Source organism: Gopherus flavomarginatus, chromosome 14 (assembly GCF_025201925.1).
Source record: "Gopherus flavomarginatus isolate rGopFla2 chromosome 14, rGopFla2.mat.asm, whole genome shotgun sequence".
NCBI classification, from domain to species: Eukaryota; Metazoa; Chordata; order Testudines; family Testudinidae; genus Gopherus; species Gopherus flavomarginatus.
The window spans coordinates 10,952,308-10,968,013 of record NC_066630.1 but is presented as its reverse complement, the minus strand read 5'-3'; the positions used below and the strand labels follow the sequence as shown (position 1 = coordinate 10,968,013).

At 42.6% G+C, this 15,706-nt stretch overlaps 1 protein-coding gene across 2 annotated transcripts in view; it reads left to right on the top strand.

Moving 5' to 3' along the window:
* Window positions 1-829: 829 nt before the first annotated feature.
* Window positions 830-15,706, top strand: part of CMIP (c-Maf inducing protein) — a 183,406-nt gene continuing 168,529 nt past the window's right edge. The window contains exon 1 of one of the 2 annotated variants that reach the window (XM_050923007.1): window positions 830-1,427. In XM_050923007.1, coding sequence (XP_050778964.1) covers window positions 1,131-1,427 — 297 coding nt within the window. In that variant the 5' untranslated portion in view covers window positions 830-1,130. The remainder of the gene's footprint in view (window positions 1,428-15,706) is intronic. The other variant, XM_050923008.1, reaches the window with a different exon arrangement.

Sequence of the window (15,706 nt, the reverse complement as noted above, 5' to 3'; positions counted from 1 at the left end):
CCAACCCCTCCCTCCCTATGATCCCCCTGCCCCAACCCCTCCCCATTCCTCTCCCCTGCCCCAACCCTGATCCCCCATCCTTCTCTCCCTCTGTGCTCCCCCCTGCCTCAACCTCTCCCACCCCTGATCCTCATCCCTCTCACCTCCACCCCAACCCCTCCCTCCCTATGATCCCCCAGCCCCAACCTCTCCCTCCCCATCCCTCTCCCTTGCCCCCAACCCCGATCCCCCATCCCTCTCTCCCTCTGTGCTCCCCCTGCCACAAAGCCTCCCCTGTTCTCCCTCCTGATCCCTCTGCCCCACCCCCACCGCTCCCCCGCCCCCGTGCCTTTCCCGCTCATTATCTCCCCCGCGCTCTGCAGCCAGCACTCCGCCGGGGCTCCGCTCGGAAGGGAGGGGGCAGCGCTCGCGCTCCCTGCCCCCCGCCGCCTGGCACGTGCCCCCGCCCGTCCTTTGCACCCCGGCCGCCTTCAGCAGGCAGCGCACGGCCCCGCAGTCTGCGGCGGCCATTGACGTCAGAGGGGGCCCCGCACATGACCCCGAGGGGACCAATCAGAGCCGCCCTGAGTGGCTGCCGCTGCGGCTGCTGCTGCAACTCTCTGTCGGCGGAGCCACTCCGCTCCTGTCCGGCAGCCGCAGCCACATGCCCCCGGTCCGCGCCGGCTGCACGCGCACCCCGCACGCGCACCCCGCACACGCGCAGCCCCGGGGGTCCGGGGCAGAGACCCGCGCTCCCCCTCAGGGCGGGTTCCCCTCCGCCCCGCGCCGCGCGCGCGGCCAGCGGCCCCGTCCGTCGGTTACCCCGCGCCCGTGCCTGGCTCTGCCCCTGCGCCCCGCCGTGCGCGCCCCGCGGGAGCATGGATCTGGCCCAGTGAAGCCCGCCGGAGGAAGCGGGGCCGGCGCTGACAGGAGGGCAGAGACGCGCTGGTTGTAGTTGAAACAGGGAATTTTTAACAAGTGCTTTCTCCCCTTTTGGGGGGTGGTTCATTCCCGCCCCCCCATCCTCCTGGACAGTTTTTCCTCCTCCCCCCTGGCGGTTTTTTTTTGCGGGGGGGGGGCTTTTTATTATTATTTTTTAAACCTTTTTTTTTCTAAAGGCGGTTGACGTTCAGCAAGAAGCCAAAGCTGCTATGGATTTTACCGGCAGCTCGGGTGGGGGCAGCGATCGCCGACAGATCGAGGAGAGCAAGCCGCTGCTGGGTGAAATGTCTGCTACTGAGGGGAGTAAAATGGGTGCTGCGCGTTGCAGGCGACCCCTTCTGCACTGCAATGGCATGAGGTATAAACTGCTGCAAGAGGGGGACATCCAGGTTTGTGTCATCAGACACCCCCGGACATTTTTGAGCAAGATCCTCACCTCCAAATTTTTGAGGAGGTGGGAGCCTCATCATGTAACCCTGGCAGATAACAGCTTAGCCTCAGCTACAGTAAGTACCTTGTTCTCAAATGCTCCATATCTTCCTCAAAGAGCAGGACACACTCCTGTCCTGCAACACAGAGCTAGCTCCCCGCTGCTGGTTTTAATGCCTTGGCTCTGTTCTCTGTAACACAAGACAGCCCTGTTGTCAGATGAATGTTGAATGTGCCTCTTCGTCAACGCAGGCAGCTCAATTTTATGTCCACCTACAGTCTACTAGAAAATCAATGTTAAGTTACATCTTGGGGATGGTTAGGAAATCTACAAAAGCCTGCCTACTGCAGAGTGCTTGGTGATACCTATGTTAGGCTTTTAAAATCAATTGCCCGAATGTGTGTGATGTATAACCAGAATTGTATATTGCTTTCAAAAATGCCAGGCAAGTCTGAATCTTGCGCTGTCTACCTTAATTTTTTTTTTAAACCCCAGTTCCTATGATAACATGGGAAAAAAAAGTTACTAAAGCAAATCTCATTGAACTAAAAAAGTAAAAAAGAAAAGTAAGTACATATGGTAACAGATGGAAAATAAATATTCTCTTTGTACAGGACTGGAAAATGAAAAATTAATCTGTTCCTCCCTAGTCCTCTGTGTGTGTGTGCGTGCACATGTGTGAATGAACCCCAATGTCCAAAACCCTGTTGTTGGTTTTTTTTTTGTTTGTTTTTTGCAACTATAAATTGTGTTTGCTAATTTGTAATTTTACTGCGTTTTAAAGGCAAATCTCCTTTTTTATTCTCTGTGTGATGTTTTTATGGTTTTGTCCCCTGGAAATGTGACAGTGATGTGAAATTAGGATGTTTTAACAATATCTAAACTAAAATCTGCAGATGACATTTGAGGTATTGGCAAGGTTGGAGGTAGGGAGGAGGGAGACAGGATGCGTTTAATTTTGAAACCAGATACTTTTAATATGGACTGTGAATATGTTGTCTTGGTCTAGGCCTTGTTGTTGGTTCTGATTTTGGTGGTCACTAATCCTATCCCATCCAGACATTGACAGAGTGGAATGAAATATGGTAGTCCTCTTTTAGGGTTTTCTCTCCCTCATTGAGGACAATGTAGAAAACCAAGTTGTAAGCAAATATTACCAACACAAAAGATACGCATAGCAATAAATAGTAGCCTTAAAAATATGGAGAGTGTGTGTGTATGCATATAATAAAAAATTACACACACACAAAACATGCGGTATCTATACATTAAAAGGATCCAATGGGATTTGGTGCAGCAGTATGAACCAATGAAATTTAATGAGTTTGCACACATTGTATTTACAGTCATATAAGACTTTAGGTAGATAGTGGTTTATTTCTGGCATTTTGTTTTTTGTGTAAATAACTTCTTTTTCTCAGTGGATCTTCTGTAGAATAGACCAGGTACATTGGCTTAACTCTGTCCTGACAGGAAACTCTCACAGTGTGGGACTGGGAATTAGCCTCTATATGGGTGTCCATCAGTGGTCTATTTGGATGAGTTTCCTTCAGTCAGTGGTGTATTTGAAGGTTTATTTCAAACATGGATGTAACTTTATATGAGGTCAACACAGTATTCTGACATACAGAGTATCTCAAGCGGGATCATCCGCGGGAGCTATCTGTAGGTAGACCATCTGCCCATCACGAAGGGCCTGATGTGGTTCTTTTTCATACCTAACATGCTGCCACCGTGCCATCTTCTGTTGTTCTGTTGAGTTATCCAGGATGTTCACATGCCCAGAAGAATATTAACCTCTCCCTGAAAACTGAGCTACTGGTAGGAAAGAAGCAATAGGCAGTGAAACATTAAAGGAGAATCTCCCAAAGGAAACACAAGTACAGAACAAGTATGGGTTCTGCATCATTCTGTGATGATACTCCGAGGGGCAGAGCGGAAGTTGAATACTAATTGCGAAAGGCATTTTCTTTGCAGTGGCCATACTATCTGAAAAGGAAAAAAGAGGTGCAATACCTGATATTGATATGGGCAATCATATTTGTGCTTAATATATTTAAAAAAATAGAAAATAAAAATACACCAGAGATTAATTTTTATGTGTGCAAAGAGAGCACACTACCTCTTTTTTTCTGGCAAAGTTTTAACTCTATTTCAGACACTAGGATAGTACTTTCTGAAAGAATTTCCCATTCAGTTTATGCTAGTTCTCTAATTAATACCTGGTTTTCTCTCATCCTGTCTCCTTAAGCTGCATAATTAACAGAAATATACTAAATCACTCTGTCATTCCATGCACCAATGTCTCATGTTGCTGGTCTCATTGTTTTCTGTGAGAGCTCCATTTTGTTGAGTGGTGCTTATTTGTGCTAAGTCTTACACCTGAAATTATCATTTTTCAGTGCCAGTTCACTAAGTAAATACAGTATTTTTAGGGCTAAGTCCTGCTTGCCTTATGTGTACATGCAGATAGCCTCATTGATTTCCAAGGGATTACTCAGCCAAGCAAGGGGAGCAGAATGTTCCCCATAATTATGTACGTATTGCCTGAATGTGTGGATCTGTATTCAATCATGTTTTTAGACATTTGATCTTGGATATTTAAATTTATTTTTGTAAAATGCCAGGTGTGTACAATTCAAACAGAAATCACTGCTGGTTTCAAGATAAGGTAGAACTGAAAAACATACTGAGTGCCTAAAATTAGGCACTTAAATCCAGACTTGGGTATCTAAATAGAAGAGGCTTGACTTTTTTTCAGAGCTGCTGAACCATCTGTAGTTTCCACTGAAGGAGGCAGCATTGTGGGCACTCAGCACATCTGAAAACAGGCCTACTTTAACACTTGCAGCTTTCCATGTCCAAAGTGCTCTACAAACATTCACTAATTAATCTTCGCATCATCACTGTGCAAATCCTGTGACACGATGAGTTTTACCGCATCCTACATCAGAGAAATAAAATTGAACCAGGAAACAAACTCCCTGTAGCCTGTGTTTGAAAGCAAAAGTTGTGGGGGCAGCTAAAATATTAAAGCTTGATGTAGCCAGGTCTGCACATAAATGGTATGGATAAGAGATTTGTTAGTCGCAGATATTGGATATCCTTTTTATTATCTCCTGGGACATATGTGACTGAAATCCACCCCCACAAACTTTTATTTGCTAACCAACTCAAGCCCAGGCATTGGGTTATTTTGCATCTGGATTGTCCATCTGTTGTTTGTACCTCTGATAGACACTGTTCCATGTAGAAATGTGTATAATAAACCAGGATCTGTTGTTTTGTCAAGATAGGTGACTATTTCCATTGTTTAATTAGGAAAATATGCATTCTGGCTCTGAGAAGAAGCAGGGAAATAGAGAAATATTCAGGCCATCTTATTTTAGTGACAGAACTGACAACCTTTACAAAAATCACGATACATTTTTTTCAATGCTGTGAATGGTAAATGCTTCAATTATAATTAACTTGTATAAAGTAAAAATTGGAATCACTTTACATTAATTTTATGATAAATTGTTGGCATGAGCTCCAAACTAGAGACATGAAAACCATGCTCTGTTCTACAGTGGAGAGACCCTCTTAACCCTGGTCTACACTGAGAAATTAAATTGACTTAGCTATCTGTCTCTTGGGAGGTGTGAAAAATGTGCACCCTTGAGTGCTGTAATTAGGTTGACTTAACTCCCCATGTAGTGGTGCATAGGCTGATGGACGAAATAACCTTTTGGTGGTCTGGATTAACTACCATGATGGAAAAAACAGTTCCATCTCTGTAGGAAGTGTCTGTATTATGGTGCTGCAGTGGCACAGTTGCAGTGCTGGAGCTGTGCGGCTGTAGCACCTGTAGGGTAGACAAAGCCCTTCCTGTAGATGTTGAGATTTTGCCCGATCTGTATTTTATTTCTATTGTTTGTTTTGTTTCTCATTTCTCTTCAGATGATTTGCTTTATACATGGCATAGTTTCATGAATACACATACATCCTGTGTAGGCTATGCTGCTGCTATGTAGGGATTTTTTTTTCTTTTCTTTTTGTTTTAATATCAGTCAGCTTTGTAGCTAGTTTTCTTTTTTTCTTTTTCTATCTTTCAATGCCAAATGTCCCAATAGGACATTTTAATATTTACAAACTTCATTTGCCAGATAACAATTTGCCTGGGGACAAATCTGACTTTCTCCCTATGGGAGGAATTATGTTTGTTTGCTTTATAAACATTTATCAAACTCCAAATGACAGTGCATTTGCTAATATTCTTTCTGGGATATTTTTTTTTTTAAATAGGGTCTGCCTTTGTGTAGGGACTATTTGGTTAGTGGCAATGATTGTAATAAAAAAAAATGATGATAAAATCCAATTTAACCTCTTTTCTCTAAATCGTTATGAGGAGAATGAGAATTAATCATTTTTGAGTACAAAGATGAAAATGAACTTTTCAATAGTTTTCAGGTGCCTGTCTAAACTCGACTTCGTAGAATCTCTTTTCCTTTCTTACTTTGCCCTTTTGTGTGTCTTCTTTTTTGGTTTCTTCCTTCGCTGGCAGACTTTACTCTGAGTGCAATTGGTTTTTAGTCCCTGGAGTTTTTGTGTAACATACATGCATACAGCAAAAAGGGAGGATGAAGTAAGCAGTTCATTTTCACTGTTGTGGTATGACATACTCTTAGTAATTCCATCTGGGAAGACAAGGCATAATTGCAAGCATGAAATTACTCATTAACATCCAGTTCCTTGAGGGGAAAAAGTAGCTCTTTTTGTACATTTCTTACTTATTTTTAGTTTCACTTACAGGCAGGTTGGATATAATGGAACATAACCAATCCCATTCAGAACTGGAAATAATCCTGAAGAGTATTCAGAGCTGTTCTGTGTGGGAAATATATTTAAGTAAAGAAATATATTTAAAAGAAGAATGGAAGTTATAGTCACCCAGGGAGCTGATGAATTGCATATATATTCACTGCTTAGATAGGTGTTTATATGTGATCGAAAATAAATGAAGTAGATACAGGAAAATTTGCTTGAAATTAGGAAAGGGGGAGCAGAGATTTAAATTCATTTTTCAAGACCAAATGGAAGCTATTGTGGTGTTGCATGTTTTTTGAACTTTTCTTTCATCTGTTGCCTTAAAATCAAGGAAAGAATTGCTGTCAAGCAAGAATTTTTGTTTTCTTGAGCACAGGCTCTCATTTAGTTAGACAAACATGGTTTTAAACATTAAATTTCCCTTGGAAAACAATTTGATCAAGGGGGAAATGTTATGCAGCACTTGAAAGTTTCACAATACACTTAAAAACAGAACCATGTTTAGAGGGTTCCTGAAATCCAAACACCATCAGGTTCCCCAATTTCTAATTAAAATAATAATAAAAATAAACAGTTACTTACTAAGCCAAGTAAGCAGTGGTGCTGGAACAACTTGTATAGTGGGGGTGCCGAGAGCCATTGAATCAAGCTATAAATCCTGTATATGATGGAAACCACTTCAAGCCACAAGCCAGGAGTTGCAGTAGCACCCCTAGTTCCAGCACCTATGTAAGAAAGTGCCTAACTCCTCCTCATGTTCCAAAATCTGTAAGTCCGCTGATATCAATGGGACTCTGCCAACATAAGTAAGGCAAGCTTGGCCCCTGAATCAGGACAGATATGGAATCAGGAATAAATTTAAGAGAATACTTTTCTAGTGCACCATAAAAATGAAATACTATATTCAATTTTCCTTATGTAATAATGTATCTGAGAGTAGCAAGTCAAAATATTTCATATTTCCAATTAATGCTCTCCTTTGTTATACATAAATGTGTAATGCATATGTTTCTCCATACATGCATATGTTAGTGTGTTCTCTTAGTTGTACAATATGATTAAGCCCTGTATCAGCCATCAGAATAGTTTCATCAGGCTCGTAAAAAAAAAAATTAATTCAGGAATGTGTACATAACCATTGGTAACATGAAGGTTCTTGCAAATCATGCCCAAAGTATTGGTCCTTCTGTATTTCACTAGTAACATATCATCTGCATTGAAAAAAAAATCCAACTGTCCTGTAAATGATTTGTTAGATGTTGTTCTGCTGTAAATGACAGGTCATATTTTTATTATTATCTTAGTCATAACTTTGTTATAAAAAATTAACATGGTTATTCCTTTAAAGGTGTCACCTCCATCAGACATTGCTCTAGGGATTATCTTCAAAAAAGTAAAATAACAGGGTATCTATGTATCCAGTACTGCCATGGTATTGTCATAGAACTTAAATGCTATTCCCAACCAGAAGCCAAATTTTTTCAGTAGGATGAGAACTCTTTTAATACCAGTAGCGTAAAAATCCTCATTTGTACATTTTACATTTTCATGGACATGCACGAGAAAGGCACTCAAAAATTCCATTCTGTTTTATGTATCTTATTTATCATTGGAGGAAAGATGCAGTGCTAACCATTAGATAATGACAGGTCCCAGGAGGAAGCTTGCAGGTTGCCTTGTGTACTGAATAGAAGTCTGATTCTGCAGTGGGAATTGAGGGTTCTCAGCATCTCGGAGGAGAAGGTCCTCAAGGAATTGTGCGATCATCTTTCTTTTTTAATATGAATGTTGCAGCTAGTGATGGAAAAGACCTGTTATCTCATCTAGTCCAGAATTTGGTCCCCTGGTAGAACACTTATTAAATATTATACTTAGGCTCAGTTAAAAGGCTATCTGATGGTGTGTACCATTGTGTTGGCATTATGACCATATCGGTTTATAGGTTTGGACTGTAAAGAAGAGAGAGAACTCCTGGCCCCAGTAAGATGAATGGCAAAAATCCCATTGACTTAAATGAGGCCAGGATTTCACACAGAATTACTGGAGGAAAAAGACAAACAGATTTAGTACAACTGTGAAGAATGATTCTGGAACTCATTAATTTCACAGATTTTTTTTTTTTAAATCTACATTCAACTTGTTTATTATTTTGAAGTCTGCGAATGCTAGCAGACTCTAAATATGTGATACAATAAAATGCTTTCTCTCATAATCCCTTATTTTTTCACACTCACAAGCACACCTTATTTAGGACTGCATAACTCTTTATTCCAGGTAAAGAATGAAAGAAAAGACTTCATGGTGATGGTTGAGAAACCAGATTTTGGCTTGTTGGTTAGTGTTACAACATTACTGTGTATGTATGTGGTGTAATTATCTATATACATGCATAGTGTATAATTCTGTATGCATTATAACACATGTATGCATATCTGTAGATGAATTATGTAAACATACATGTAATATGTATAGAATGTACCTGCACGCGCGCACACAAACACTTAGTAAATATAGCGTATCTGGGATTTGGCCAGATTGATACTGGTTTGTGGTGTATAGACTGATGTCGAGAAACGGGGGGGAAGAGGGAGAGAACCACTCTTTAAAAAAACAAAAACAAAAAAACCCTATTGTAACAGAACATATCGATGACTAGTAAACTCTTAACTCGTGGAGTTGAGGAGAAAAGTGTGAAAACACAAGCCCTGAAGGCTCTAAAACCAGATGCCAAATAATCCCTCCTCCAAATTCATTTTAAAATGAACCTCATGATTTACTGAGGCCTGGCTCTCAATTTTTGAATGTTTGCAGTTGACAATCATGCGCTCTGATGCAGCAAGGGAACATCTTGAATGTTCCAGTATTAAAACTGGCATGTAATGAATGGAACAGTTCCCAATAACAGGGGAATTATGCAAAGAGGCTGGAACCTGGAGAGCCAGGTACAAGAGCTAGGAGGCATAAAGGCTATTTTAATCAGACTTTTCTAACTGAATCGGAGTTCAGCTCAACTCAAGAGAGCTCTTCTCTCTGAGAAACCAAATAAGGCATCTGCTGTTTTGGGTTGACTCCCTGGGTCATCTGGGATAAGTGATAGGACACCGGAAACATTTCTGTTGGCTGCCTGTGACCTTCCTAATGAATAAGATCCAAACCGAAAATAGCCAAATTCATTCTTGGTGTCACTGACGTTAAGAGAGTAATGCAAGAAGGGAATTGTTCATATATGAATGGCCTGCAGCTTGATAAAGTGCAATGCCCAGATAGAGCCAAAAACATTCATTAAAATGTTCATGGGCAGAACTCCATCAAAGGAACCTCTTCTGGTTGGCGGACGTGGCTGATTTCAAGTACTGGTGAGGCTCACCTACCTCTGTGCTGATAGAGCCTGAGTCCTGCTCTTCGATGATCAGAGGTCTAGAGTGCTGAGCAGCGAGGTTCCAGCCGTCCCTTGGGTAACTGGCCATCTTATCAGTGAGAGACTCACCAGAAACCTTCCAGCCTGACACAATCGGTCTGTAAACACATTTAGCATGAAATGGCTGGGAGCATACAGTCCTATGGCAGGGCGCAGATTGAGGGCGGGGTTATGGCTAGCCCTACTCCCATGTAGCAAGCTGGAAAGAAAACACAAGGAACGACTGCCCCTGCGCCGGGGCTAATAGCAGTCTCTGTCCTGTAGGCTCCTGCAGAGTATTACGTGCTGCCAGTGCTGACTGCAGTGATCCTTTTCATGAACCACTGAGCCCAGTGGAGCAGGGCCAGCGCCTTGGGGGCATATGCATGATTTGTTGAAATGTAGTAATATTCGTTAAACAGGATTGTGGTACGATAGTAATGAACATAATTACAAAGCAGTGAGATTTTTTTTCATCTGTTTTCAAACCCAAGCAAATAAAAACCTGAGGGCAGAGAGAGCAAGAGGAAGGGGACAATCTCCCAATGACTCTTGTCATGATTTGCTGTGTCTTGAGGGGAAGGAATAAAGCAGAGAGAAGAGCTGATCTGTTGAACTTGTGTCTGATTCAGTGAAATGGGTTCTAGTGTTTCTCTAAATGACTCTGGGTCAGAATGTAGTATTGAGAATACATCCTCCTTATTCAAAGTTCCCAAAAGCATCCTGCCAGCTTCAGCCTCACTGCTGCTTTCACCTCTGTCCCTTTATGTCATGTCTTCTGAGTATACTGTCAATTTAAAATCTATACTTGCCCATGCATTTACGTGTATAAAATGTGTCCTCGCCATTTTCACTCCTGTTACATTTTAGAGCTTGTGCATTTGTCAGCACTGACAGCATTTTAAAGGCCTGATGGTGACATTCAGTCATGTTGCCCCAAGGAGCAGCTCGTGCATGGATTGTGCCTCTAAATGTGCAACTCCCAGCTCCCTGGAGCATGGGAGGATGATATAGCCTGCTCCGTTCTGAGCTTGTAGCCATTCTTTTTCTGTCTAGTGTGAGATGAGTAGGGTAGGGCCAGGATCCTGCTTCCTCTGTGGGAGTAGCCTCCATGCTCAGGGACTGCTCTTGTGTTTGGGCTTTGCATGGGATGCATAAAGTGGGAAGAGTCCCTCCACATTCTCTCCTTTCCCTAGTGCTTTTGCATTAGGGCCAAGCCTAAACATCTTATTGGTTTTTCCACCGATGCTGTTTGCTTTTTGCATTTCAATCAGCTTGGACAATGAAACTAGCCTGGTTGGGTCCCTTTCTGGTTCTCACGCCCTGTCCCAGAGCTTCCAGTATTGCCAGATCTTGCAGTTTTATCATGAGTCTTATGATATGATGTTTTCCTTAAAGCCCAGCTGCTGGAATTGAGAGATTGATGGGATTCTCTGGAAAGTAAGTTCCTAGCTCTTGTAGTGGTGGAGAAAAGCTTAAAAACATGAACCAAGAAACCAGAAGGCAGATAAACAAAGAACTTCAAATATATTATTTTTTAAAACTCATCAGGTTTGAGCCAATCTCATGAATTTTTGGGGCCAAACTCAGGATTTTTGAACAGTTGGCAAGAAAAGGTTTCTGCTCCCTGGGTTTGTAGCACTCCAGAGATGTTGAAATTATCAGAACAAAACAAAATTGTTTTTTCTTTTGAAATTTTAAAACCATGAAAAAATTTCTGTGAATTAGTGTTAGTAAAACTTTGTTTACTAAGAAGTCACAGATGACTCAGGAAACAATTACCTGAAGGAAGTTGAAATTTAGTTTGTTTATTTCAGGAATACCAAGATTGCATTTATTTTTCTTATGAACTCGTAACAAAATCTAAATTTATGACAGCTACAGGCACTTTTGAATTATTTTTTTCTCTGTTGTAAACACTTATTGTATAGTCAATCATACACACCCATAGATAGAGTGTATGCACGCAGTGGCTTTATTTATTATATGTGCGTTTTGTGGGCCAGAGTTTTGGCAGGCAATTGCTTGTGCAGAATGCTTGCCTAATTTGTGTTTATAGTTACTGCCATTGAACATGTAAATCAGGTAATTGTGTGTGCAGATAGACAATTCTGATGATTTTTGTGAGCATTTGCTGTTTTCTTGACTAAAATAATGGTGTGTTTTCTTCTAATAGCTCATTCTGACAATGTACCGATATACTCTTGCTTCACAGGTTCTCAGGATTGATTCCAGATCCAGACAGTAGGTCAGTGACACTTTGACTACACTGAGCCTTTTCAACTCTCCTATTTAATGAGGGAGATCTTGCTTCATTATTACAGGAACAGGGTACTGGGCACCATCTTTGCAAAACACAAATGTTAGAGGTTGGTGTGTTGAACCTAGGAATGACTTGGAAAGAATATTTAAAGAGGAGTTTCAAAATGTCGTGCTTGCTCCTTGCTGTGTATAAAAGTAAGAAGGCAGGATACAAGATGTAAAAGATTGTGTGGATTCTTAAATAATACATCTAAGAGTCAGATCCTCAGCTGGTGTAAATTGATGTAGCTTCATTGGGGCTATATAAAGATATATCAGCTGAGCATCGGGAACCTCTGATTGGGGTGGTTCTTGGCAGCTTAGGTACATTGCTGTAGAAAGGAAGCTTTCTGTGCATTGACTTGTAGTGTGCCAGGTCTGGGCATTTGATGCCACTTACTGAGAATTGTGACTCAATTGTTTCCTTGGATGTAGTGGTTTCACGGATGCTCTGGTTCTCGCTGTGGAATTTTTCTACCACCTAGAGTTGCGTTGCTCAACATCTTGGCTCTGAAAAAGAAAAAGGGGGGGGAACTGCCTCGAAACACTCTAGCAGTCCCCCCAAGTATGACATGAATTACATTTGTAGTTTATCATAAACATTCTTATATTTGGGGGGAGCTAGATGACTCAGAGGATTAGGAATGGGACTTGGAGGCTTCCAACGTGTAATTGAGACCAACCCAAGTTCATGGGAATCAGAAATGGTTACCAGGTGCAGTCTGTTCAGCGGCCTTTAAGTGAGTTTAGTGGCTTTTGTTGACCTCTCATCAGTGAAATGTTCAGATTGACCAGGCACTACAAAGTGACTCCTTCAAATAGGTAGCAAGGCTTCACAGAGAGTAATACCTCAACTCAGACTAATGCAGAAGAGAGGAGGTTTCGTGGGCCTGACAGAACGAAAAGGGAGGAATTTGGCATATTTCTCTTTGTTCCCATTCACCATAGTAGGAACCTACAGGAACACTTAAGAAGCTGCTAGCTCAGGCAAAGGGGTCAGTAGTATGGTAACCTGCTTACTTAGGGGAAGGTTAGAGGTGCTTCTATCCCATTCTTTCACAGCACCTACGCTCAGAGAAGCAGACTTCAGTTGCATGGTAACAAATTTACTCCTGGGGGAATCCTGCAACACTGTGCAAGTGCAGAATTAATGTCACCCACAGATTTTATTCTTTGCCTAAAGAAAAATTGATTCATGCGCCCCTCCTGGGTAATGGTCGAGGTTGTGGGGCATCTGGTTTGGGCTTTGGGAGCAGCCGGAGGTGACGTAAATCACTGTCTCGGGATGGGGGTGGGGGGGCCGGGGCTCTCTCTGTCCCTCTTCCACACTGCTGAGAAGGGGCTGGGTTGAGAACATGCTAGCCAGTGGCTCTTACCGTGTGCCAGGCTCCAGCTGCTAGTCCAGGCTGGGCTGTGGGTGGAGGAATAGGACTGCCTTTTCCTCTGCACTGGCTGCTTTTGGGGCTAGGGTTGGGTCAGACCCACCTCCAGGAACCTATCCCGGCTGCAGGAAGCTCTGTACCCGTCCACCTCACTTCCTGCCTCCATTGTTTTCCAGCTGTGGGCGAGGGGTTGCTGCATAGGGAGGGGTCCCCCCATCTGCACAGCCCCCATACATCACCTATCCCAGCACCAGGACCCCTGCTTGGCTGAGTCCCAACCACCTGCACCCATACTCCCATCCCATCAAGCCCCACTCTCCCAGCAACCAGACCCCCTGCTGAGATCCCTGCCGAGCCCCAGCCACCACCTTCCTCACCCCAAAGTCCCTTTGCACTTGGAACTCCCCAACGGAGCCGCCCGAACCCAAATTTCCCTACACACAACCCTCTCACCCCACACCTGAAGCCCCTCCACACTTGAATCCTGTTGGGCGTAGCCTACTTTGCCCCCAGTCTGGATCAGGAGGGAGGGAGGGCTGGGCGTGCATGCGAACCTCTGTCCTTCTCGTTTGCTGTGGAGCCATATAGTTGTGCTAATATGCTTAATAAGGAGTCTATTTGTCAAAAAACATTTCAATCTTTTTCGTTGTCTGTATTGTTACAGACATACTTGCTGATAGGTATAAATTACCAAAATAATTGAAAATGGTGTGATTATTTTGTGGTGTTTTGATAAAATATGCAGAATTTGTCATTTTATGGTGCAGAATTCTTAATTTTTTGGCTCTGAATTCCCTCAGGAGTAAACAAAGGATGACTAATGAACTGCTCTGCGATAATATTGCTTTGAGCTGTATTATGACATACATCAGCAAATTTCCTCTCCCAGTGTGTGGAAATGAGGTGTTTTGATGAAAGGTGCTCTGTAGGTGCAAAGTGTTAATCTTTCTATTGTTGATTTGTTCCCTCTCTCCTTCTCCTCCTCACCCCCTGCTCCCACTCTTCGGGGTTCTCTCACTCTCAAGTACTCTAATTTATCTTTCACTTAGATTTGGGAGGGGAGTTTGTGATTGAAATAGAGAGTAACATGGTTTCCAGAAATACAATGCAGACTTTTCCTCCTCTCCCAGAGGAGCAAATGGTTTGTGCTGAGTCCTGGCACCAAAGAACATGCCTGGTTTCCAACCAAATAATGTGACCATTGAGAAAAATTTAAAACATCCGCTGGAAGAGAACCCTTCTGCTGAAGACGAAAATGCAGATGCAGCCAAAGAGTCTCTGTTTTGATGGGAAACACATTTGCTGGAGTTACAAAATGCATTTTGGGTGATTTGTTTCATGCTTCATCAACTGCAGAAAAGTAACAAGTTGAAATTCAAATGAAATAGTCTTTGCTGTATGTACAGTTTTGTACTAAATGTTGACGGTAAGAGGAGTGATAATGCTTGTGGTCTGAGCGCAGGGTTTGTCTGCAAACCCTAATGGTGAGACTGCCTCCTTATTCTCGCGTTTATCTACTGGCATGTTGTTAGGCACCTGATTAATAATTGCTTTCTCTGGATGCCTTTTATCTCTGGCCTTGCTCAAAGTGGTTTTGTCTAATCTACGGCAAGCCATTCCTCATGTTCCCATCGGAGCAGTATCTAGGCTTGAACTCTTTCAGGTTAACACATTTTTAAATATGGTGAAGCCAACCAGCGTGGGTGGGATTTGACCGTGTATAAACTGGTCTTTACTGGAGACAGAAAGCCTGAGGAGAAATACTGAGCTCCTAGCTGGTGCCCATCTGGCTAAATGAAGATTATAGGACAGATTCTCAGTTGGTGTAAACTGGTATTGTTCCAGTGAGCAGATATGCGCTAGCTGAGGATTCGGACTGTGTTTGCATTCATTCCTAACAGGTCCTGCCTCATCTGTGCCCCACAAGAACAGCCCCCTTTGGCATGCAGTTTTCTGGTGCTATTGAAGCTGTATGGATTTTTTTTTTTTTCAATAATCATACAGCATGAAGCAAATTTAACAAAATGGCTGGCAGTTAGAAATCAGGTCAGCACCCTCTTTATATGAAAATAGAGGTCTTTGAGTTGATGGTTTAAAGTGTTCTTGTGAGTCAAGAACCTTTGACTGATCTGTGTAAAAAGATTTGTAGGGGCCTAAATACAGCATAGGTTCTTACCATGGTGTAAATGTGGCCTTCTGATGTGAGTCCCAGTGTGATGAGGCCTGTATCTGTGTGTGTGTGTTCCCTTGTTAATGAACTTTTGGCCTCGATTTTTAATTCTTTTTGTATTTAAATTGCTGGGTTGCCCATATTTTCTCATGCTTTCTGATTTATCATACCCATTTTTTCTCCAGCATTTGAAAGCTGGGAGAGCGGGAGGGATAGCTCAGTGGTTTGAGCATTGGCCTGCTAAACCCAGGGTTGTGAGTTCTGTCCTTGAGGGGGGCCACTTAGGGATCTGGGGC